The following is a 27,088-nucleotide window of genomic DNA, read 5'->3' as shown; positions in this document are numbered from 1 at the left end:
TGCGTGCGTGTTGCTTTTTATTTGTGTGTGTTATGTGTTATTTGATTTCGCGTCAGTGTGCGCCACTGTCAAGTTGTTTTTGTCTATTGTCATCCGACCCTGGATCAGTGTTGCACTGGTGATGTACTTCAAACGATCTGCGCATGCGCTACATCCAAACGTCTTAACCAGTGAATGAGAGAGGACGAAGGGTAAGCAGAAACAATAACAGCTCGCTTGCATGCTTATATATCAACTGAAGTTCTGTTATATTATTAATGCTTTGTCATGCACTGTGTTATGCTGCGTAGACCGTATACACTTCTGAGGTGTAAACGAGACTAGAAAGAGCACGGACAGAAAACTAGACAGTGTGTTCATGCGTGGGCCCGAATCAGATATTACTGCTGAAAAACAAAACACTGCAGCCAGCACAGTTGTGACTTACTCTCCACCACTTAGACTGCTGCTTAGTTTGACTTAATACACTTCATAGTGCTTGAGGTTGATAATACGGGGTTTTACATTGTTTCGACAGTGTTGTTGTGTTGCTCCGTTAGCTTAGCTTGCATTGAGATTACGTTGGTGTGCTAAGCTAGTGCAGATAAAAGATTGGGCAAAAGTGACTGTTTGAGTGTTCAAACCATAGTCACGAGGACATGAATGTGTCTTATTCACTGCTGGATCTGGACTAAGACTGAGTTTTAAAGCAGGAAGAGGTTGTAAACAGTCTGCTGGTGTTCTGGGGCTGACAGATGGCATTGGCTGTGTTTCGAAATCTAGAAAGCTCTCCAACTATTAGACAGCATGTGAGTGTCTAAAGTCAATTAACAATCTTGCAAACACACCTCTCAGTGGTCAGTAAATTATACAGATCTACTACAGCTGCTTTTGTTACATATAATTTAGTTTTTAGTCTTCTTAACAATAAACTAAACATGTTAACTATTTAAAAAAAGCATGAGAATAATCGTAAACTTGATTATTTTAATCTATGGACAACCATAGTTTCTGTTTCAGAAAGGTTAAAAACAAGAATCTTTACAGCAATGGTACAATTTAAAATATCATATAGCTTATAAATGAGGGCCCTTCGATTCTTGTCTTGGGCAATGTGAGCATTTGAAGTTACAACGATCAATAAGCATTGATTTTGTGTCTTGTGGTAATCAGAAGTGTTGTTTTGGCAGGCAGCCCCTGAAACAACTACTGTATTTTAGTTCCTGTCCATTCAGTTTTATTCTTGTAATGTTCTGAGCTTGCAATTTTAGTAGTTTGAATACCTTCCACACAGGAAATAATCTGCCACCTGGTCCAGCATAAAACGTGAGCAGGTCTCCATGGCCCAGTTCGGGGGGCAGAAGAACCCTCCATGGGCGGCCCAGTTTGCCGCAACAGCGGTATCACAACCTGGCCACTCCCACTCCCAGTCCCTAGACCTGAACAGTTTACACTGTAAGTCATCATAACTACTTGCATAAACACAAATACTTTGAATTAAATTATTGGCACTACTTTACATTCAATACAAATGACTTAATTGTTAGTCTAAACATGCATGAATAAAGATAGTTTCCTCTCTTGCTTTTGTTGCTTTAGCTCTCTAATTGTGATGATCAAAGCTCAAGATGTTCTTGTTTGGTTTACATTGGCAGGTCAAAGTTTGCTTGTGCTTGTTTGAATGTTGTTGATAGCAGTTACAATGTACTTACAATATCACACGTTTCTCCAATAGCTTTAGGAGTACAGCAGCCGTCCCTCTTGGGAGCGTCTCCAATGTACAGTCAGCAGTCGGCTTTAGCCGCAGCCTCCCTCAACTCACAGTCAGCTGCCAACTACCAGCTGTCGCAGCAGACCGCAGCGCTCCAGCAGCAGGCCGCTGCAGCCGCTGCCGCTGCATTACAGCAGGTGAGGTCCTGACTGTGATCCACCACTGGAGTAATTGCACAATAACGCTTTTGGCTATGTTTGGAATAGCATACTAACATGCTAGACTTACTAATTCTGCAGTATGTACTATGTATACTGTGAACAGTATGCAAATGATCCCAGATTTCCACAAGATAACAATCAGCAGAATGTGCAGCACACCGTGTCATTTCCAGTGGAATGAATGAACTGGAAGCAATTAAAGCGGCTTTTAACGTATTCATAAAAAGCAAAACACAATTTTACACAAAATGTGACAACAAAGTAGCATACTACTGTTTAAAGCGCCCCTATTATGCTATTTTAATTCTTAATTTAGTTTTGGAGGTCTCCAACAACAGGTTTACATGCATCAAAGGTCAAAAAACATTTTCATTTCAGTTTCATTTTCTCATAATGTACATTGCACAGCACATCAAAATGTTCACTGATTCTCAAACAACTCAACGGATGAATCAGTCTCTCTAAATCCCTCCTTTCTCCGAGACTGCTCTGCTCTGATTGGTCAGATGGCCCAGTCTGTTGTGATTGGTCTACCGCATACAGCACGTATTTCGGAAACAAACACCCTTTACCATAACTTAAGCTCCGGAGGCTTCGTAAAAAAGCTCAGCGATTGAGCGCTGTAAAGACCGTAACGATGACGTAGATTTTACATCAATCCCAGCGCGAGTCCTAAACGATGATGAAACATCGAAAGAAGTAGTTATTCAACCCGGACCTTGAGGAGGATGTTAGTGGACGGCAATATTGAAACTAATGTTTCGTCTTGACGTCACAACAAAATGGCTTGCGATTCGTTTCAAAAACAATAACTCTATATATGGTGCACTTTCAGATTTAAAACTTTGCAGGATGCTTTCATTAACTTAGAGCTATGTTACACACTACATGAAAGGTAATTTTCAAAAATCCATATTTGGGGCACTTTAAAGTATTCACTGTGGAATAATAGCTAGTGTTATTATTTTCTAAAAAATAGTTGTATTTGATTAATTAACTTGAAGCAATTAAAAAAATTTTTTTTACTCATTTTTTGATTGGATTGCCAAGAATTATGTGACAACTAAAAATGTGACAACAGAATAGCATACTACAATTTAAAGCAACAATACTGACAGTATAGTTTATTTTCAAAAAATACTAGTACTTATACAGCAAATTCTGTGTACATAACACTGCACAGTGGCACCTAAACCTAACATGATCTCATTCCATTCATTGCAATAAAGTGCTTCATTCTGAATTGTACTCATCTGCATTTCTAGCATGCTCAGTGTTAGAGCGCTGTAACCTGAGCCCTTCCCCCAGCCTGCAATGAGCAGTCTTGAGTCACTGGTGTGTTTTATTTTAGTCGCAGATCAATTCAGCCCTGCAGCAGTATCAGCAGCAGCAGCAGCAGCAGCAGCAGCAGCAACAGCAGCAGCAGCCACCTCAAGGCCCCCCACCACAACCTCCACCTCAACAAACCCTTTACAACGTCCCACATCAGGTACATATGCACACTCTCATCCACACCTCCTCTTTCACATCACCTCTTAGCTTTTCTAAAGCTAGTTGATGCCCTAGTTGTATCACTAAGATGGTCAGCATTGTTCATTTTGAGATCAGAAGGTCATGGATTTGATTCCCATTGAATTTATGTACTGGTAAATTGCATTTGCTTGAATGCACTGTAAGTCTCTTTGGATAAAAGTGCCTGTCAGGTACGTGATTTGTATACACCATGACAGAAGAACTAAAAGGTCTGCAGTCAGCAGAGCGGTTACTCGAAAAAGGGCTGCAGTGCATGAGTGCCTGTCTGCATTATTTAGTTCTCAGGACTCACTTCCTGTCTCACTCTTGGTAGATGTGGTCGGTTCTGATTGTGAATCCAAATACCATGTACTTTTCAATTCAATATTTTTCTAATCTGTTCTGCCTTCATTTAATTGTGGTTTTAAAAAAGCTGATGGGGTCAGGAAGCTGACCTTTTATTCAGCAAGAATGCATTAAATGGTCAAAAGTGACAGTGAAGACATTTATTTGAAATGAAAATCTTTTTTTTTTGACATCATAAATGCTGTTCAAATAATCATGAAAAGAGGTTTTGCAGCATATATATATATATATATATATATATAATAAATACACATTATACAGGTGCTGGTCATTTAATTAGAATATCATCAAAAAGTTGATTTATTTCACTAATTCCATTCAAAAAGTGAAACTTGTATATTATATTCATTCATTACACACAGATTGATATATTTCAAATGTTTATTTCTTTTAATTTAGATGATTATAACTGACAACTAAATCCCAAATTCAGTATCAGTATAAAAATTTGAATATTGTGAAAAGGTTCGATATTGAAGACACCTGGTGCCACACTCTAATCAGCTAATTAACTCAAAACACCTGCAAAGGCCTTTAAATGGTCTCTCAGTCTAGTTCTGTAGACTACACAATCATGGGGAAGACTGCTGACTTGACAGTTGTCCAAAAGACGACAATTGACACCTTGAACAAGGAGGGCAAGACACAACAGGTCATTGCAAAAGAGGCTGGCTGTACACAGAGCTCTGTGTCCAAGCACATTAATAGAGAGGCGAAGGGAAGGAAAAGATGTGGTAGAAAAAAGTGTACAAGCAATAGGGATAACCGCACCCTGGAGAGGATTGTGAAACAAAACCCATTCAAAAATGTGGAGGAGATTCACAAAGAGTGGACTGCAGCTGGAGTCAGTGCTTCAAGAACCACTGCGCACAGACGTACGCAGGACATGGGTTTAAGCTGTCGCATTCCTTGTGTCAAGCCACTTTTGAACAACAGACAGCATCAGAAGCGTCTCACCTGGGCTAAAGACAAAAAGGACTGGACTGCTGCTGAGTGGTCCAAAGTTATGTTCTCTTTGGAAATCAGGGTCCCAGAGTCTGGAGGAAGAGAGGAGAGGCACACAATCCATGTTGCTTGAGGTCCAGTGTAAAGTTTCCACAGTCAGGGATGGTTTGGGGTGCCATGTCATCTGCTGGTATTGGTCCACTGTGTTTTGTGAGGTCCAAGGTCAACGCAGCCATATACCAGGAAGTTTTAGAGCACTTCATGCTTCCTGCTGCAGACCAACTTTATGGAGATGCAGATTTCATTTCCAACAGGACTTGGCACCTGCACACAGTGTCAAAGCAACCAGTACCTGGTTTAAGGACCATGGCATCCCTTTTCTTAATTGGCCAGCAAACTTGCCTGACCTTAATCCCATAGAAAATCTATGGGGTATTGTGAAGAGGAAGATGGGATATGCCAGACCCAACAATGCAAAAGAGCTGAAGGCCACGATCAGAGCAACCTGGGCTCTCATAACACCTGAGCAGTGCCACAGACTGATCGACTCCATGCCACGCCGCATTGCTGCAGTAATTCAGACAAAAGGAGCCCCAACTAAGTATTGAGTGCTGTACATGCTCATACTTTTCATGTTCATACTTTTCAGTTGGCCAAGATTTCTAAAAATCCTTCTTTGTATTGGTCTTAAGTAATATTCTAATTTTTGAATTTGGGATTTTCCTTAGTTGTCAGTTATAATCATCAAAATGAAAAGAAATAAACATTTGAAATATATCAGTCTGTGTGTAATTAATGAATATAATATACATAAGTTTCACTTTTTGAATGGAATAAGTGAAATAAATCAACGTTTTGATGATATTCTAATTAAATGACCAGTGTGTGTGTGTATAGTTATTGGAGCTTCTATTTAGAGTGAATATGTAGAAAATGTATTCACTCTAAAATTTAGTTAGTCCACATTTGTTCATTCCACTTAATTAGTGTCTTATGATTGTGTAATGTGTTCTTTTCATTTTTCTTAATTTCTGACAGCTTCCACAGCCCCAACAAGCCCTGCTATCACAGGTACACCATGTTTCTGGAATCTCTCTGGAAAAGACCACTTATACTGCCAGATACAAAGAGTTCATGTTCTAACAGTGGTGCACTGTGTGTTTTGCAGCCCCCTGTTGCCTTGCCCACCAGCCTGAGCCTGTCAAACCCACAACAGACGGCACAGATAACCGTGTCCTATCCGACCCCCCGCTCCAGCCACCAGCAGCAGACCCAACCTCAAAAGCAGCGTGTTTTCACCGGGGTTGTCAGCAAGCTACACGACACTTTCGGCTTTGTTGACGAGGATGTCTTCTTTCAGCTCAGGTGCTTTATAGTAAATGTGCAGGTTTGAGTTGTGAATCAGTGTTTTACAGACTGTGTTTACACTTCAAGTCCTAATGCACAGATCTGAACTTTTGGCCATATCCAATTTTTTGGATGTCTACATTCACTTTAGACACGACATTTTGGTATTTTGAAAGATATTTTGGTATCTGATATCTGTGTTTACATTAATTCCTGTCCAAAATTATTCTGTTGGTGATCGGTTACTATGCAACATGGTTGTCCCTCAGGTTTTGATTGGCCTTGGTTAATATTGGCTATATCATTTATTTATAAGGATGGATAAGTTAAAAGGTGTTATGTATGTTTGCAGCCCAATTTGACTGAACGAATATAGAATGGAAAACATTAATAGTAATTTTCGTTTATTTTATCTTTGGTTCGTTAGATAATTCTGAAGTGAAATAAAGTATTCTGAAGTAAATACAGTAAGATTTATTTGAAAGAATTCGAATGAATTAACGAGAGAGAATTACCTGCATCAGTAGCGTCTCAATGCAATGGTGAATATGTGAGTTATACAAAAACAGCTTATCACCTCGTTGCTGAGAAATGTAGTGTAGGTTTCAGTAGCGAATCGGTTTTATTTACGGAATTCACGGGGCAGAGGATGAAAACCAGTTTCTATGCTCCTGAATGTTTCTGTGTGTGTGCCATTTCTAACCTATATATAACGTTTCCAACTCAATAAAAAAAAGCTGTGAGTAGTGCAAGCGCATACATGCATATGTCTGCTTCATACAACATTAAAAAGCTATCTTTGTGGGCAAAAGTGTCGCTCTCGCCATGCTATGGCTTGGAATTCCATGGGGAATCGGATATGTGTTTAGACGTAGGGCCCGTATTTATCAAGCTTCTCAAAGTGGCATTTTAGTCTTAAGTGCTAAGAATTCATGAAATGTACTCCTACTTTCAAACTTAAGTGTAAACGCAAGTTATCAAATTTCTTAAAGCTAAGATTCACTTTTACTCTCCCAGTAATTTAAGACGGCTCGAGAGGTCTCTCAAGTGGTTAGGAGTTGCCAGTAGGGACTTGGGATGGCACTGAGGAGATAGAGATGTGCGCAAATCTTTCAGGAGAGGAAGGAAATTTTTTTTGGAAATATTTGACGACGAGCGGTTAATCAAACGGTATCGTTTGGACTGAGCAAGCATCATCTTTTTCATCATCTTCATCATCATCATCCTCATCATTAATATTCCACTGTTCGAATAATTCTGCAAGCAGTAGCGCTTTTTCCTCTCACCAATTCGGTATTCTTTTGGATTATATCATAAAAATCTAGCCTATAGGCAGGTCAGTTAACAGCACATTGGTTTAAAATTTGTAAGACATGGTGGAAAATGTGTTTATCTTTCATTTTCAATGTGAATATCATAATGAATTCTCTTGAAAATTCTTTATTGTGTGTTGAATGTAAACTCCCCTTAATTCCACCATTAAATGTGAATTTATCTGAGAATATTCTTAAATAAGGAAATCTATTCAGTGATTGGTCCATGCCTATGTCGTCATCCAAAATCCTGTTTGTGGCACAGCAAAGTGTAGTAAATCATCTCTAAGACTGACACTTAAGATTTAGTCCTACACTTCACTTAAAGTATGACTGAGATGAGATAACTAACTTTTATGCACAGCTTTGAGCCAAGAATTTTTTTTTGACTTTAGTCAATTCTTAGCAGTGTTCTTGTGAGTAATTCTCAGAGGCTTGATAAATACGGGCCCTGATGTCTATATATTGGATCAATCTGATTTAAAACCACTTTTGGAAGTGGCTCAGAACGGATGCGGAAAAATTAGATCTCTTGCGGATTTTTGTGTCTACTTGCGTGCAATAAATTCCGCTGTGTCTCAGATGTGAGTGTAAATGCCGCCTAAAGGTCAGGTGTGTAATTTCTGTGTGTGTTTTTGTAGTGCGGTTAAGGGAAAAACACCCCAAGTCGGTGATCGTGTTCTGGTGGAAGCAGTCTACAATCCCAACATGCCTTTCAAATGGAATGCTCAGCGCATTCAGACTTTACCTCAGCTGCCCAACCAAACGGTAAGCAAACCCACGTGGTCTGAATGGATCCCTGGCAGATACAATCTAATATGGTTCTGTGTCCACAGTGTCATGATGCTGCTGTTGATTCCTGTGTTCTCAATCTCCATGTAGCACCAGCCGCCTCAGCCCTTACCTCAGGTTTCCCCACAGCTGTCCAGCTTTTACTCTGATGCAGGAATGCCACGCTACTCAGACATGCATTCTGCGGTGGATTCAAGACAAAATGTAACCCATGCCCCAAATCCCCATTCTGCCCTCCTCCTCCCCTTTATCTTCTGCTTGATCCTCTCCTGCACTCTCCTGTTTCACAAACAGGCTTTAGTCACATGTCGTTGGGTTTCTTTTCTTCCGCCCAAGATGCGTCGCTGTTGCTGCTTTTTCACCCTTACCTATATTACAGCTCACAGCTTGCGTGTTGGATTTGTAATTAAACCTTTTTCTCTCAAACAATTTTTGTATTCAGGGGGGGATGCTGTAGTAGATGCTGTTTTTTTTTTTAGTGGCATTTTTTTAAATTTCCCAGACTAATTATTATTTTTGTTAATTTTTGCGTCCCCCCCCCCTTAAATGTCATGCTGAGTTTCATACCAAAATATCAGTTGTACAAATACCAGTGAAATTTTGCCTTTTTATAATGGTCAACACTAATTACCTTAAGAATAAAAATAGTGGCATGTGGGTGCAAATATTTATCAAATAAACTGTAAAAATGTTCTTCATATTTTTATAAAATGATGGACAAAGAAAGTCTGGTATTATTACTACTGATATTTTTAAATTTTTTAAACATAATGTATTACCTGTACTTTTGACATCTATACCTGGACACAAATGTCACACTGAGCAGGTGCATGATGATAAAGCAAATGCAGACTGCTGTCTGTATTGTTTTATGTAACTAACAATAATTTTGGGACCCCTTTTGAAATGCCCAGAATGCTTGCCTTGCATTTGCTCTTGAAAGAAACATTTTTTTTCTTTCAACAGGGGCCAAAAGTGGTAAATGGTAACAGCAGTGCTTCTACTTCCTCACTCTCCAGCTATTTCTAACTATTTATTTTCTTTTTACTGGGTTTAGTGCTTCTTACTCATTTAGGCATCTTCCTCCCATCCTTTAAAACAGGTTATCTAAACTTTATGTATTGGAGACGGATTAATGTTATTTATTTAAAGGCTTGTTTTATAGCCCCTAGATCAGGGGTAAGGAACATTGATCCTGGAGAGCCACTGTCCTGCAGAGTTTAGATCCAACCCTAATCAAACACACCTGAAGCTAATCAAGGTCTTCAGGATTACTAAAGTTACAGGCAGGTGAGGGTTTTTTTCAGGGTTGGAGCTAAACTCTGCAGGGCAGTGACTCTCCATGATCAACGTTCCCTACCCCTGCCCTAGATGAAAGCTGTCATAAACATTTGTATGTTTTTTAATGAATTGATATACAGTAATATGTTTTTGTTTTTATAGATGTTGATGTTTTGTCTGTACTAGAGCTAGTCGATTTGATTTGATTTAATTTAATTTAATTAATTAATAAATGTAATTAATTTCCACAAAATGTCAGTTTGGTTGAAATTTACTACCTTCCTTTAATTGAGGGGGGAAAACAAGACATTTAGACATTTCAGGCTAAATACTTGATTTTTGAGGTCAAAATATCAAGGTTGGAAAATAGAGATTTAACTGTATCGCCCAGCTCTAGTCAAGAACTAGTTAATTAAATGATATTGTGATTTTTCTGCACTATAATCTTTATTTTTGTACATACTAGTAAACCTATTTCTTTTGCCCTGTCTCTTCTCAGAGCCAACCGCCGGGCCCCAACATGATGAAACCAGGTCCCACCATGATGCAGTCTCTACCCCCTCCCACCACGTTTAGCGTCCCGGCCCAGGGACCTCCTCCATCTCTTCTGCAGGCCCAGCTCTCAGCTGCCTCTCTGGCTCCACTACTGCAGAACCCACCACAGCCACTGCTTCCCCAGCCACCCCCTAAAGGTACATCAACGACCTCAACCTTTTTCAGTCACGCTTTTATCGAATCAAATCTGATCTCCCATTTCTCTCTTTTTTGCCACGTGTAGACAATGTGTTCTCAGGGGGTTTGCTGCAGCCCCCGGTGCGGATGATGCCTCAGCCACAACAAGTGAGGCGCATGGACCCCTCACCCCGCTTCCCCAGCCGCAATGACCGACCAGAACTCATCCTGAGGAAGGATGATCGCAGGTTAGCGCTCAAATATACAACCGAGAGTTAGGCCTTCTGCGGTAGCCTGTTACCAATGTTACATTGTGCAGTGATTATATTATAGACGCTGAACGTGCCTGTCTCTGCCAAAGCACAAAAGCACATTTAGCAGTTGATCACGTGATGCACTGAATATTGCAATCAACAGCTCAGACCCCAGGGTTTTGGTACCCAACCCTAGTCGCAGCACAGTACAGTTCAGCAGGATTTAGATTTCCCTGATCACGTGATGAGAGTAAGGAGAGATGACTGACAAGATGATGGCGGAGCATTTGGTGCACAACAGATCCTGAAAATCATTGACGCATATCTAATCTTGTAAAATGTGAAGTCAGTACCGCCAGTTGGTGTATCCTCTATACAGAGTACACGTGATTGCAAATTCAATAACACCACCCCCCAACCTGCCCGGTATTATCGGTAGTACCAGTGTTGTCAAGTTTATTTACTGGTGTGAAAATGTCCTCACCGTGACATCCCTACTGAGATTAGAATTGCTTCTGAGGTGCAACCAGAAAAAATATTGGGTATTGAGAATTTTTCTTTTTGCTCTACATGCTCATTCTTTTTTTTGCCTCTCTTTGTGTAGTCGGGAAAGAGACAGAGAGCGAAGAAGATCAAGAGAACGTTCACCCACAAGGAAACGTTCTAGAGACCGGTCTCCTCGCAGAGAACGTTCTCCAAGACGGCCACGCAGAGTCGTCCCAAGATATACTGTGCAGTTCTCCAAATTCTCTCTCGATGGGTAAGTTCATTGTTTTAGATTAAATATCTTGACAGATATCTTGAGTTGCTAATTAGATACAGTTTATTGTTTTGTTTTGTTCACTCACGTTCAGTCCAGACATGGGAGAACGAAATTGTTTCTCTACAGGTCCAGGAAATAATTCAACATTAATGTTACCAACATGTCAACAATATATAGAAAGGTCATTTTGTGTACCAAATACCAGTAATGCAGTATAGGTAGTACAAAGACAATAATCCAACAGATAAGACGGCTGTCGCAACCTGGCTCTTTGACAAAAAAATCATGTGGTTTGACAGGTCTTACCAACAAATGATCGATAAAAAATCTGTCACATCACTAGAGATCAGCTTTCTGCAGAAAAAGCAGCCAATTACAATTCATTTGTTGTACAGCTTACCCAAGTTAATGAAACGTTTACAATAATAATATATTTCAAGTTGTTCCGGCCAAAGTGCATGTTCACATGACAGCAATCAACGCCAAATATAGAGCACTCAAATTCAAGCAGCTATGTAGCTTGTTTGTGGTAATAGCGAAAAGAGATTTAGAATGTTTTAAATTTTAGCACAGCAGCAAAAATTTTAAAGTATAAATAAAATTTTATGTGCCCTGCATGGGTGCTAAACTTGCATTCAGAGCATAACAGAATGAAACTGAATGTGGAAATCTTGAGACATGCTTTTAGAAGTTAACTACTTTATTGTGACATGTTTTTTTTTTTTACATAATTTGTTAGATGATTTGTTCAGATGAATGTGTATGTTTGGTACATGACTGCCTGTTTCTGTTCTCTGCAGTTACAACTGTGACGTCATGGAGCTACGGCGTAGGTATCAGAGCCTCTACATTCCCAGTGACTTTTTTGATGCTGTGTTTACCTGGGTGGACGCCTTCCCCTTAACACGACCTTTCAACTTTGGAAACTACTGTAACTTTCACATCATGCATAAAGAGGTGGACTCTCTTGTGAAGAACACAGCCGTGCTGGACCCACCTGATGCCAATCACACCTACAGTGCAAAGGTAATGCCTCATCTTTTACTTAATAATTTAATACTTTTTTCCAGGTTTGATTCAGTGATTTTTGACAGTCATGATTAATATTGATGTTATAGGTGATGCTGCTGGCCAACCCTAGTCTAGATGAGCTGTACCATAAGTCTTGTGCTCTGGCAGAAGATCCGGCAGAGCTGAGAGACTCCTTCCAGCACCCTGCCCGCCTCATCAAGGTACAGCTCTCTGAATTATACTACTAACTGCAACAAACTAACTAGGTTTGTGTAGTCAGCTTGCATTATGTAATCACTAACTTATGTGCTATTTAATGTAAATTCTTTTACATTTACACTGTAGTATTTCACAGAGATGGACATCATTACAGTGTCGGGGACTGTAACTTCTTTTTTTTTTTATCCTGCAAATGATGTAATTGAATCACTCTGGGTTTATATGTCTGTATCTGTGGAGGGTTTCTCATACACGTCACTTTACCACGTGACAGCAGCAAGCAGGCTCCTGATTGGTTAACGCGGCACGAATTGACGCCAAAGTTCAAATTTTTAAACTCGGGCGTCAGACGCGAATTCGCTTCACACGCGTGAATGCACAAAAGCACCATTCACGTGTAACGCGCGTATCGCGCAAGACGCTCATTTCGCGTCCAATTCGCGCCATTCGCGCAAACTGGACGCGCGAATGAGGCGAATTTGCGTCCTTCGCGCGAAACGCGCCTACCGCACCGTGGGACCTCCTGACGCGCGTCAACGTGCCTTTCCATTGACTTAACATTGAAATCACTCGCGCCAGACGCTCTATTCTCGTTTGGTGTGAACGCAGCGTTATATGCTGATTTGCTGTTTTAAGAAACATTTCTTATTACCATATTATCAATGTTGATAAGAATTGAGCTGTAATATTTCAGAAACCATGATACATTTTTTTTTAGGGTTCAAAAGAACAGCATTTATTTGAAATGGAAATCTTTTGTAACATAAATGTCTTTACTGTCAACCTGGCTGAATAAAATCATTCATTTACTGACCCCAGATTTTTAAACGGTAGATTGTATACCATAATTTACTGACCTCTGAGCTCATGTTAGTTATCAAATGTTGAATGAGATTTTTACTTCCTGAATCCTGCTTTTGCAATCTATTAAATATCATTTAAACTCGTTTTCTTGTTCCCCTGGACACTGAAAGATGTCCACTCCTGTGTTTGATGTTGGGTGTTTCTAACAGTGTTGGGGAGCTGACTGTGATGTCTCTGTCCTATTCCATTGCTGAATGCTTTGCTGTGTGGAATAAGCTCATCTGATGTTGTCTCTCCCTGTGTCGGCACATGCGCCGCCTTCAGAGCGCTCGGCATCAGTTTTGCGTAACCCAATTGAACTCCTCTGTTTTCAGTTCCTGGTGGGGATGCGGGGCAAGGACGAGGCCATGGCCATCGGCGGTCACTGGTCTCCCTCATTGGACGGGGCCGACCCGGAAAACAATGCCTCGGTCCTTATAAAGACAGCCATTCGTTGTTGTAAGGCTCTGACAGGCATTGATCTGAGTTTATGTACCCAGTGGTAAGTACAGCTCCTTTCTCGATTTGTGCCGACGCATCTCCATGTGTGCATCTTTAATATGAAAAAAAAAGGCCCAGCAGACAACATCCAAAAGTCTGTGACACGCTGCATGGTTTTGATACAGCAGTGTATCTCCTGATATGTTCGATGCTTTTGTGTTCATAATTTTTTTTAATTTGATTTTCTCAAGTTTTGTTTTGTTTTTGCTAATGTGTGTGGCAGTCCTGCCTCTATATCTATATATGTGGTGAATGCATTGATTCTTTTGCTCCGAGAGCAGAGCCAGAGGAGTCGCCGCCGCCATCGTTACTTTCTGTTCTCTCTGACCTTTGCCTTGTGTTAAATATCTTACATATTTAACTTGCTTTCACTGTGTCTGAATCTGTCCTTCTCTCACACCCCCGGGGGTTCATAAGCTATCTTTTACGAGCAACCGGTTCAGATTCACGGGTGCCGATGGGAGGGGCCTGGCGCAAAGGGGAAGGGGTCATTGTAGTTTTTGTTTAGCTGTCGATATTGTCTGTCGACCTCCCTGATGCGTGGCTGCCGTTCATCCTGAGAAACCCCCCGTGGAGTTCCGCAGACTGTATTTTCATATGCGTCTCATTTGGGGGGTCGAGGGGATCGCAGCTTTCTGTGTGTGCGTGTGTGTGTTGGGGGAAATGGGTGATGTCTCACAGAATGTTTCTTTCCAACGCGCTTCTTCCTTTGCGACAGGTATCGTTTTGCAGAGATACGCTATCACCGCCCTGAGGAGACTCACAAAGGGCGGACAGTCCCCGCACATGTGGAGACAGTGGTTTTATTTCTCCCGGATGTTTGGCATTGTCTTCCTACCCGCTCAGAGTGGGAGGGGCTGTCCCGTGGACTCAAGGAGCAGCTGGCAGAGAAACTCTTGGCTGAACGGAAGGAGGCTGATGGAGAACAGGCACTGAACGCTAATCCCTCTCTTCTCATTTCCGCTTCTCACAGGCACAGGAATAGACAAACAAAACAGTCAGAAAACACAGAAAGAAACAGACAAGTATCACAGGCATCATACAGATCCCACTTTTACCATCCCTTCCTCTCATCCCTGTCTCATCCCTGACCTTCCACCCCATTTCCTCCTGCTCTCCCCTCTGTCACGCAGTCTCACACACAGCGGAAGAGCTTAGATCCTACTTAATGACACCTGCATCAACTGGTAAAACAGATTCCAGCTCTGCCAATTACACGATTGATGGTCTGATTGAGACGACTCTAAATTTCCAACAAACTTCCAACAGCAAATCTGATTTGAAAATTTGATGCATGAACCAATGAGAACAATTGAGAAATGAATGCTGGAATCTGGAGAGCCAGTTGTGTTTATGATGTTTGTGTGTTTTTTAGATTGTTTTGTTTCCTGTTCGAAATTCGATATCTGCCGAACTCTCTGAGTTCTGTCACTTGTCTGTCTCTCTTTTAATTTTATTTACACTTTTCTCTGATTGGACTGTGTCTAGACCCTTTGTGGATGTGATTTTTCCAGGGAGATTGTTTACCCGAGGACAGTTCTGGTTAGGTGTTTAAGAAAACAAGCTAAAAAGAGTATATGTGGGCCCAAAAAAACAGCAATTAACGTAGACGTAGGGTTTGGAGACCCCTGAGTGCATCTGTCCCATGTCCATCTCTTAAACCCACTGTCATTGATTTATCTTTTTGTATTCCACAGAACTGGCATTGATTGGCTGATGAGTGGGATATGGATCTGTTTCTGAAAGCTATAGAGCTTCCTAGCAGTGGAAATTTTTTTTTTACCCAATCATGAGCTCAGTAGGAGGAGACAATGAGTGACAGTTGTGACCTTGCTTCTTGCACGGATCAACTTTTGTTTCAGAAAACTCCTTTGGAGTCCAAGAGTAGTGTGTTAACACGCTGTTTTCTTTTCTCTCTTCCTCTCTCGTTCACACAACGTGCATAGGAGGAGGAGGATAAGGACGAAGATGATTCAAAAGAAGTCACTACGCCAACTCACTGGACGAAGCTTGATCCGAAATCCATGAAGGTGAGAATTCCCACAAGCGGCTTATCTGCTACAGACCAAACTTTTTATCGTCTTTTCAATCTTGTACATCTGTATTCTCTATAAAGGGTCTTTATGTCCTTTATAGACTCAAAAAATAATCTTTCTAAATTGAGGTAGAAAGGCTTGTCCTTTTAAAAAATAACCAATAGCTTTTCGTTTAGTCACAGTCCTGCAAAACGAATTGGACAAAAATGTGAAATTTAAAGACTGGTGTAATGTCTGGTGTTTTTTCAAATTTAAATGTAATCTTTCAAATAGAAAACAGTTTTATTAAATATTACTGTATTTTTTATTTTTCAAAAATTGGTGAATATAAAAGAAAACATAAAAAAAACGTTGAATGGTAGTGTAATTGATTAAAGCATGAAAATTTGATATGATATCATGGAATGTTTAAAGGGATGATGAAACATAACTTGCACACAGGTCAATGACTTGCGTAAGGAATTGGAGAGCCGTACACTGAGCTCTAAAGGGCTGAAGTCACAGCTGATCGCTCGCCTCACCAAACAGCTGAAGGTGGAGGAGCAGGTGGAAGAGTCCAAGGAGCCTGAGAAACCTGAACCTCCTATCGTGGAGGAGGATGAGTCCTGCAGACTGGAGGATGACCGAGAGGTGAGAGAAGACCAGAGGATCCTGCCCTTATTGAGAGCCTGTCTAAATCAAACGCATGCAAACACGGAAAAATATTTATTTTCAGGAAGAGGAGCGAAAACGACAGGAGGAGCAAGAACGCCAGCGCAGGGAGAGACGTTATGTTTTGCCAGACGAGCCCACCATTATCGTCCACCCCAACTGGGCTGCCAAGAATGGCAAATTTGACTGCAGCATCATGTCCTTAAGTGTGCTGTTGGACTACAGACTGGAGGATAATAAAGAGCACTCCTTTGAGGTGAGGATTAATGCAACGTTGCTGCATATTAATAATTTAATAATAATTTTACAAAAAGGTTTTAGGACATCTCGCTTGACTTCCCATGATATAATTACAATATTCTGCTTTCAGCTATACTTTTGTAAATCAGTGAAAGGAGGCACGTAACCTTCAGAAAAGATTCATCCAAAACTAAAACAAACAAAAAAATGTTGCTTGAAATAAAAGAAACCGCTCCCAAGGCAACATTCTTCATTGCTTTTAGTTTAACTTGATGTACTAAAATAACTAAGACAAAAAATCTAGTAAACATGACAAAAACACCCAGCAAAATTATTAAAATATTAAATAAAACAATGAAAATATGAAATTATTTAGAATCAAATTATAGTAGAATCTCAATGATAGTAAAATAACTCTGTTTTTGGCATCTGTTTCAGGTGTCTTTGTTTGCTGAACTGTTCAACGAGATGCTTCAACGAGACTTTGGCTACAGGATCTACAAAGCATTCGCTTCTCTTCCAGGCAAGGATGAAAGAAAAGATAAAAAAGAGAAAGCTAAAAAAGAGGCAGAACGGAGGGACGTAAAGAAGGAGAAGGACGAAGAAAATGGAGAGCCGGTCACAAAGAGAATGAGAGAGGAGGATGAGAAGAGGAAGGTGGGGAAATTCTTCAGAAGAGTTCCTACAAACATGAAAAACTTGGAAATATCTGGAAATCTTAAAGCTGTTTCCTGGAAGAGTCATGTAAATAATTGAAATTTTAAAAAAGTAATCATTTTTGTAGTGAATATTGATCAGTTATTGTAGTTACGCTTGGCTACAAACGTTCTTTCATTGGCTAGATTTTTCATAAAAATTATTTGGCATCATGAACAACTGGAAAAGATGTGGAACAAATTCACAGATTTGTCAGTTGTGTGGATCCTGTTTGGATTGATTCTGTGATTTCATTCAGATGTCCCTTAAATGCTCTGCCGTTGTGATTTGTTCAAATGAACTTTTTTATATGAACACAACAGTAAGCCCTTCAATTTGTGTCTCCCGGGTAAAGGATGAGGAAAAAGAGAGGGGTATTAAGAGAGAAGAATCCAAAGATGATGATGATAACGAAGATGGCAGCAGCAACAACAACGCTGATGAATATGACCCCTTGGAGGCAGAAGAAGCAGATGACTATGACGACGATGGTAAAGGTCACACCGTTTCAAAATCAAATGCATCCACAAACACACTTGATCGTGAATTCCATGGATCTATTTTAAAATGACGCAAAATCTAAGTGAATTATTAATATGCTAAACTAATCCTTTGTGCTCCTCAGATAAAGATGACGAAGACTCCAACGGCAGGGACAGAAGAGATGATCGTCGGGATGACCGGAAATCCAAAGAGAGATCGTCTAAAGATAAAGTGATTGAGTCAACAACAGATCTCCTTTTACAAAATATTTCTAATAGTAGTGGTATGCTTTAATGTTTTGATCTGTCTGTAGGATGAGAAGAAAAAGCAGATGGTGACGTTTAACAAGGATCTTTTGATGGCCTTTGTGTACTTCGACCAGAGTCACTGCGGCTACCTGCAGGAGAAGGACTTGGAGGAGATCATGTACACACTGGGCTTGCATCTCTCCAGAGCTCAGGTGCTGCTGCTGTGCAGTATTTCACATTTAATTCTTACTTGGGAAGGTTTGAGGTGGGACTTTGGAAAGTTTGAAAAGTTCCAGTTCCAAGTTTTGATACTTTGGAAAGTTCCAGTTATTGAATAATTATAATGCTTATATATTGCTTAATCTGCTTAACTTGCTCATTTATTTCTATGGGAAAAAAAGGAAGTGTGTGTGTGTGTGTGTACATGTTTTTCTAGCCTGGTGGGGACTTCAACCTGACTGTAGACAGACTCATGGGGACTCGTGTCACCGTGGGGACCTAAATTGAGGTCCCCACGGGCACAAAAGCTTATAAATCATTCAGAATGAGTTTTTATGAAAATGTAAAAATGCAGAATGTCTCCTGTGAGGGTTAGGTTTAGGGGCAGGGGCAGTGTAAGGGGATAGAAAATACGGTTTGTACGGTATAAAAACCATTACGCCTATGGTGAGTCCCCAGAAGGATAGCGCACCTGTGTGTGTGTGTGTGTGTGTGTGTGTGTGTGTGTGTGTGTGTGTGTGTGTGTGTGTGTGTGTGTGTGTGTGTGTGTGTGTGTGTGTGTGTGTGTGTGTGTGTGTGTGTGTGTGTGTGTGTGTGTGTGTGTGTGTGTGTGTGTGTGTGTGTGTGTGTGTGTGTGTGTGTGTGTGTGTGTGTGTGTGTGTGTGTGTGTGTGTGTGTGTGTGTGTGTGTGTTTTTTAATTTTTTTATTTATTTTTATTGGAAAATCACAGAATTTTTCAAATTCCATGCATATCTTATCTGCATTGCTTGTATTAACAGCAGTCTTCTTTTAGATTTTTTAATTCATTAATAATAAATATAATATAATGAAGGTTATAATAATTATTATTGTTGTTATTATCATTGTCTTTATTTTAACTGCTTTATTATTATTAATATAATTGAATAGGCAAGATGACAACATTTAATAATTACAATCATTATGGACCCACTTTATATTAGTTGGCCTTAACTACTATGTACTAACATTTTAATTAATCATTTGATACAATGCACTTATTGTGTACATACATGTTTTTACATTTGTATTTACATTTCAAAATACCTGCATAATTTTACGTCTGTAATTAATTTCTGTAGTTACATTTGTAATTACGTAGTTCGCACTTCCCTTACACCAAACCCTACCCTTAAACTTACCCATCCCACCACACCTGTCCCTAACTCTATCCGTATCCCACCTCAATATCAGCAAAGGTGTTTTGCAATACAATTTGAACACAGTAAGTACAATGTACTTATTTTTTTATGTAAGTACATAGTAGTTAAGGCCACCTAATATAAACATTTACATTTACATTTATGCATTTGGCAGACGCTTTTATCCAAAGCGACTTACATTGCATTCAAGGCACACATTTTACATTTGGTCAGTTCTTGCTTTCCCTGGGAATCGAACCCATGACCTTGGCGTTGCTAGCGCCATGCTCTACTGTTTGAGCTACAGGAAAGCCTGTGTGGGGCCATAATTATTTTTATGAATACTTTTAATGTTATATGTTGTAATAATATTAATTATTATTACTACTACACTATTTTTACTATTATTTTTTTCCAGTATTATTATTTTCATATTCAGTGTAACAATTATATTCGTTTATAATAAAAAATAAATAGTTTAAACATATTTTAATCATAATAATTTTGTTAATACTAATATTAATAACAGTAATTATTTTATAACTTTGCTCATTGTTAGTTAATTTATTAATCTTTGTTAATTTTACTTTAAAATATTCAGGTTCATGTTAGTTCACAGTGTATTAATGTTAAATACAACTTTTGATCTTAAAAATCTATTAGTAAATGTTGATATTAATATTAGCTAAGATGAATAAATTCTATAGAGGTATTGTTAATGTTAACTAGTTAACATTAAAACCTTATTGTAAAGTGGATATATTTGGCACAATGTGTTACCTTCATTTTATTAGTTGCAAGATTAGCTAGTTAGAGACTAACATACTGTATCTTGTTTATATGCTTTTTCAGGTGAAGAAATTGTTAAACAAACCAATGGTTAAAGAGTCCTGCCATTATCGCAAGCTGACGGACAGGCCTAAGGACGAACCTAGCCCCACGTTGACCTCTGATGCTCAAATAGACAACCTTTTAGGTGTGCAAAGAGGATGATGGCTGGAACTGACAAGCATATTTGTAACACTAGTAGAGCACATATATTTTATGCTACAGTGGACTGAACCCCTCTGTGTGTGCCCACAGGTAACCAAATCTTGCTGCCCGGTCAGAAGATCAAGCGGGAATCAGAGCAGAGTGGCGAGTCAGGGAGCCTGATCGACTACAAGGGAGCCATAGTGGACGTGGGAAGCATGATGCAGAAGCTGGAGAAGAGTGAGAAAACCCGAGAGGAAATTGAGCAGAAGCTCATGCAGCAGGACATTAAAATGGGTAACAATCTCACTTCGTTTTCATTGTGTGTGAACAAGTATGTCTCATTGTTATGAAAAGGTGTTGATTTGGGTTGCTGAGCCTTAGTCAATATCAGCAGAGCTCAACAATAAGGAGTTTCTTCTTCTGGCCCGAAATGCATTTTTATTTTTAGCATTGTTGTTTATATTTTCTTTAAATTCGTTTTTCTTTCAAAAACAAATTCCACTAAAATTATTTTGTTGCTGTCGGGCGGAAACCTTGTATCCTCGTATATTTATATTAAAGAATTGATTAATGATTTTTATAACATAAATCATTACTATTGGTCACCCTTTACATCTGTCTGAGTTTTTCAAATATTTAACCAATGAAAAGTATTAAAAAGAGCTTGTGATTTAAACCTCATAACTCCATTGGATCCTCAAACTGTCGATAAATTCTCATAACTCCACCCGCTTCTATCGTGCCGCACAAATTTCGACCATCTCTGCTTGTTTGCATTGCAAGGGTGTTACAGCTGGCTCTCAGGCTGCAACAAAAAGGAGACCAGACGCGTCAATTCTTAACAAAACATTTATTTTAACGCAAGAGAAACAAACATAAACAAAGAAATGTGTCCGGGATGGGCAGGACACTCAGCATGGCACAGACTATCGACCTTCATGCCGGAGACACGGCCAAACAACACAACAGTCTCAGCCATATTTATATATTCATATCTCAGCCCCTCCAGACGGCTCCTAAAACACACACACCAACTGCACACATGCACAGACGTCACAAAGGGTAAATAAAGAACTGGTTGTTTACACACACACACACACACACACACACACACACACACACACACACACACACACACACACACACTTACACACACACACACACACACACACTCTTTTCTTTACTCAATAAACACTATATAAACAGTGTTTGGGGTAACACATTACAAGTAACACAAGTTACGTAATCAAATTTATTTTTTCAAGTGACAAAGTAATGCATTAATTTCAAATTTTCAATAAACTATCCAAGTTACTTTTTTTTAAATGAGTAATGCAGGTTTCTTTCTTTTCCCATTTATTGACTGACACTACTCTTGAGTTCTCTCAACATGGGGACAGAAGTAGAGGTGTTATTGTAGTTCTAGAGTATGTGAACATGCATTTACTCATCTCACCTGGACAAAAACAGATTCAGTATTCCTCAAAATGAATAAAAACAGTGAAATGCAAACTTAGATTATTACACAAACCTGCAATAATTAAATGTGTTAAATAACACAAATATACTTTATGTATGTAAGCTCACTTTATTAACCAATGTCAACTGTGCGAATACCCTCTTCTGTACTAGACGCGTGAATTTCCTTCAGCCTGAGACGTATTCATTTTTATATTTATTAATAAATATACAAGCAAGCCCAGCCCATGCGAGGAAAAAGTAGCGCAAAAGTAGTTACTTTTTTTAGGGAGTAACACAATATTGTAACACATTACTTTTAAAAGCAACTTTACCCAACACTGTATATTAAAGGGGTCATAGAATGGTACATGCACTTTTACAAGTTGATTATACGGAAATGTGTGTTGGCAGTGCCTGTACACAACCATCCTATAATGATAAAAATACATCCAGTGTTTTTTTTTAATCTCCTTATATATTTTCCCCTGTCTCAAATCGAGCCGTCTGACCGTGTGACGTTACACGGTGTATGCCCCTCCTAAGATTGTTGATTGACAGCAGCGTTTCAACACAGACCCACCCGCCCTGAGCGAGCGGTCATCAGTCCGCCATTGTTGATACTCTGGAGCAGAATGGCGTCTAAGCGATTGTGGTGTTGTGTTGTTGGGTGTAATAACGAACACAGCAGTAATTTTGATGTTCCTAAATCCGAACTGCTGAAGACCCAGTGGCTGCAGTGCTGAGTTTTGTTTTAGAAGGGAATATTCCCCCCGATCAACGTCAATGTTTGCGCAATCATTTCTCAGCAGACTGCTTTATAAACGAGGGTCAGTATAAAGCAGGTTTTGCTAATAAGCTGCTCTTGAAAAAAGGATCGTGTTCCTGCTGCACCTCAGGAAGATCGAAGATGTGTGAGTGTAACGTTTTATTAACCTTTATATTAATCTTTGCAAATCGCTTGCACGCTTCACGATGAATGAGGCTAAAGTTTACAGGGTAAGTTACATTACGGCATGCTTTCTGTGTAACGTTATGACGTTCTCAATATAATTCATAATCCCACGTTTATAATGAACAACGCGTTATGTTTGTTATTACAAACTGTGTACTCGGGTCATAAAGTTAACGTGGTAACACTACACTAAGCTTACTTTTGTACATGGTTTATAACGGTGTCTGTTACTGATTAAGAAGTAATGTAAAAAAAAAAAAATCTTATAACATAACATCAATCTGTCAATGAACTAACACATCAGTAAACACATAGCAACTACGCTACTCTGCCAGTACAAAGATAGATCAAAGTGACATGACGTTAACCAACCATTCAGAAACGTCCTGTTCGAACTTCGATGGGTTCGTCATCTGTTCCTGGTCCGACTCCGGTTCAAATTGATAAGGTTGCTTAGATGTGTCTTCAGAGACTCCCGCTGCCATTATTTCTCGAAAATATACCCTCAAATGTTGTCAAGGCAACACTCCACGTGTGTTGTGGTGTTGTGTCGGGTAGAACCGAACGCCCCACAGAGCAGAGGGGGCGGGGTGAGCAAAGCTCATTATCATTTAAAGTCACATACACTGAAATGACTTGCTGAAAACTGAGTTGGTTTTGACCAGGTAAATTGAGTGTTTTCTTACAATACTAATGAGAATTTTTAATTAAAGTATATTACAAACTTTTCATTTAGACACTAAAGAATCATATTAACTTGTACAAAAATGTCATTCTATGACCCCTTTAAAGGCTAATGTTTTGTGTATTGGACGAGTGAAGAAGAGAGTCTTCGGGCCCTTTATGCCAGCGCAAACCCTCTCTTGGTGTCCTACTGTCAGGATTTACTAAAGACACAGAGTGAAAAATTAGCACTGAAAAGGCGTGGACAGGGTTCTTTTTGCGGCTGACTTTATTGCAGTCATGCAAGGTGATTTAACATAAAGTAAGTCGGTTATATATTTTGAACATAACACAGTCGGTTATGTCTAGAGTGAAAGTAAAATCGGTGTGTCTGTATATTAGATGCACGCAGGTCTTAAATTGACAGCAGCACAGCCAGTGAACACGGTCCTCTAAAATTATGTAATTATTTACTCACTCTAATGTTGTTCAAAACCTGTATTCATTTCTCGATGACAGAATTTTCATTTTTGAGTGAACTATCCCTTTAATGTTAGTACAACAACAAAAGACAAAGAAAATCACTCACTGCTCTTGACTGAAAAACTAGTACAGTAGCTAAGAATCAATGTATATTTTATAGTGAAGTCTATGTAGTGTCTATGTATTTTTACATTTATTCATTCAATTTCATACTTAAATGCTGCTGTGCTGCTCTGAGTTGTCAGTGTAAATCTTAATATATATTTATTTTATATTATACAATACACTAGGAATGTGTACAATAGTTTTTTTTTTTAAGTAAAGTTTTAAGTTTAAGTAAGGTTTTTCAATTCTTTTAAGTAAAGAAAGAGTATTGCAATAAAAAAATAGTATTTTTTCTCCTTAACCTCTTGCTGTTCCTGTCGCTTAAGAATAGAATAGCAAAAAACTGATGTGACAAGCCATCAGAACCGAACCGAACCAAAAACCGAGGTATGTATTGAACCGTGGACTAACTGTATTGTTGCATCCCTAATCGGCACCATTATTTAACGCCCAAAAAAGCATTTCTTAAACCAGACGCTAATTCGCACTGCTCTTGGTAGATTGCATGGTCATTATGGAAATGATCCGGCTGCGTCTATTCTTTAATGTGCGTGTTGTCAGTAGATCATGCGCTGAACTTTCCACTCCCTTCTGTGCTTTTTTGGAATTGCGCTCCCATGCTAATTTGCCCTGTTTAGTAAATCTGGCCCTTAGTCTTAAATTGCCTGTTCGTAGCACTTTATCTTTAATAACATTATATTTTGGCCAAATTATGGGAAAAAACATAGCATGGAAGTTGAGGAAAACGTAATAAGATGCACTTTCTACCTCAGATGCAGCCATTCTAATGACGGACAGAACACGCATGTCTGAAATTCTCTGGAATCCACATGGATTTTTGGTCAAATGTTAATAATATAATGACACATGCAAGTGTCTGACCATATATAAAGCCACAATGTAAACTTCGACAACACACTGTTATTTTAATTCAAAAAATGTTGTTCCTGTATTGTTTTTGGAGATACAAGGTTTCCATCCGACTGAGACTTTTTTTTTTCTTTACAAAAAGAACATTTGGTGGAAATTATACAGCTATAATTGAATTCCATAAACTGATAGACAATACTTTTTTGTAACCTCAATACCATTAAATGTGCTAATCGAAACTTTTGTTTTGTAGAGGAGGATTCAAAGCACATGTCAGAGATCGAAACGGCTAACCGCAGCCTTCAGAGGGAGCTGGACGAAGTGAAGAACAATCTCAGAGAGACGGAGAACAACCTGAGAGCCTCAGACCAGCAGAAAGGCAGCTATGAACAACAGCTCCACAGCACAGTGTCCAACCTCGACACCATCATGAAGGAGATACAGGGAGTTTTATCAAACGTACGAACCCTTATTTGCTGAGAGCAGGACTGTTGAAACTGTACTGTATACTATTTTTAAATAAATAACACATTTTGTTTTGATGCAGGGTGACCCTTCAGAAGACGGTGACCAAAAAACTCAAGCTAATGGCTCAGATGACTGAACTTTCCTCTCCAGCTCATCCACATCTGATCTCGCTTCGAAAATGTAAATAAGCTTAACTAACACGATATTAAAGCTAATTTAATTTAGATTTTTTTGTTTGTTGTTGGTTTCTGTGTAAAAAGTTTTAATGACAGTGGAGGTGAACTCTCCTTTTCCTCATAATTCTATGTTTAAAAATACTACTTTGACAAGTTAATTTGATCCGAATCAAACAATTACATTTCACAAGCTCATGTTAAGTAATGTGTTTGAATTATGTAAAAGTTTTTGTTTACTTGTTAATCCACTTAAGCTTTTTGGCCTTTTTCCAACAGTTGCTAGTAATTTTAACATTGCTTTATCGCAATATTTCCTTCTTGAAATAATACATGACTTGTGCCAGTACATGAATTATTAGCAGAGTTTATTTAGCAATAAAAGTGTTATTTATGTTTAAATCAAACTGCAATTAGGATTTTATTAGGATCCACAAGGAGCTGCTTTTCGATTCCTTTTCATTGTTTCCATGGCAAACGGTGATCGATAAATATGTTTTGTTGAATATTTCTTTCGTTTGTTTTGGTCACGTCTGCGCATGCATCTAAATTAGCGCATGCATATCATCTTAATTCCTGAATAATAATCTTTCAGACTTATTTGATCTTGATGCTTTGTTCCGTGATATCGGTGTAATCCTACCAGGGTAGCTTTGTGTGAATGGGGCCACGTTCTTTGTTGTTGCAAACAAAACCAAGGCAGTTACCCTGTTAAAGATGCACTGACTGAGGTCGAGTCCTGGGTACTTCATATCAGAGTGATTGTAATGTGTCAGAATAGTGCGAGTCGGATACTGTGTGTTTTTACAGTAGTGTGTTATCCTGGAATTGTTTGGAAGGCAGTGAATTCTTGAGTTTTTTATGTTTTTCCTGTTGTTGGCCCACTAAGGAGCAGAATGATTGCAGTGGGTGGTTTCTGCTGAGTGGAAATGAGCCCAAAGCAACCAAGTGCATATTATTTTTCTATTCTGGATGTACTCTATGGTTGTCCCGCTGAATGAAAATAAATAGTGCTTGATTTTAACATTTCACTCCGTTCAATTTCTCCATTTGTTTTGGATTTACATGGGTTTTGGGAACTTTGCAATGCCATTTTTCCCCAGTAGATGGCAACATTTGTTTTATCTGGACTGGAGGGCATGCACTTTTTATGAGGGAAAACTACAAGGAATGGGTTTAATAAACAACTAAACTTCTCGTCACAGACTTTATTGCAATGAAACTGCAATTAGGATTTTATTAGGATCCACAAGGAGCTGCTTTTAGATTCCTTTTCATTGTTTCCATGACAAACGTGATCGATAAATATGTTTTTAAACAAATAAATGGATATACATGTTTTGATTTTAGTTTGACTGCAGGATGTTTGGGACCCACTTTATATTGGGTTGCCTTAAAGGGTTAGTTCACCCAAAAATGAAAATTCTGTCATTAATTACTTACCCTCATGTCGTTCGACACCCGTCAGACCTCC

At 39.1% G+C, this 27,088-nt stretch overlaps 1 protein-coding gene across 2 annotated transcripts; it reads left to right on the top strand.

Annotated features, from left to right (window-relative positions):
- The first annotated feature begins 139 nt into the window (after positions 1-139).
- Positions 140-26,644, top strand: ccar1 (cell division cycle and apoptosis regulator 1). Of its 2 annotated transcripts, none has more exons than XM_079842490.1 (26): positions 140-191; positions 1,274-1,434; positions 1,715-1,887; positions 3,263-3,400; positions 5,773-5,805; positions 5,903-6,099; positions 8,036-8,162; positions 8,277-8,390; positions 9,967-10,159; positions 10,246-10,387; positions 10,998-11,153; positions 11,957-12,182; positions 12,275-12,388; positions 13,565-13,731; positions 14,449-14,659; positions 15,677-15,760; positions 16,208-16,396; positions 16,482-16,673; positions 17,096-17,314; positions 17,709-17,844; positions 17,979-18,067; positions 18,150-18,296; positions 20,317-20,440; positions 20,548-20,733; positions 25,227-25,432; positions 25,521-26,644. In XM_079842490.1, the coding sequence occupies exons 2-26, from the start codon at positions 1,320-1,322 to the stop codon at positions 25,575-25,577; spliced, it is 3,735 nt and encodes a 1,244-aa protein (XP_079698616.1). In that variant the 5' UTR covers positions 140-191; positions 1,274-1,319; the 3' UTR covers positions 25,578-26,644. The 2 variants fall into 2 exon arrangements, with proteins under 2 accessions (XP_079698616.1, XP_079698615.1); XM_079842489.1 differs by having other exon boundaries at positions 17,096-17,401.
- The last annotated feature ends 444 nt before the right edge of the window (positions 26,645-27,088 follow it).

This window comes from Gobio gobio (assembly GCF_949357685.1).
Source record: "Gobio gobio genome assembly, chromosome: 18".
Lineage (NCBI taxonomy): Eukaryota > Metazoa > Chordata > Actinopteri > Cypriniformes > Gobionidae > Gobio > Gobio gobio.
This window is presented reverse-complemented; position numbering and strand designations above follow the sequence as displayed.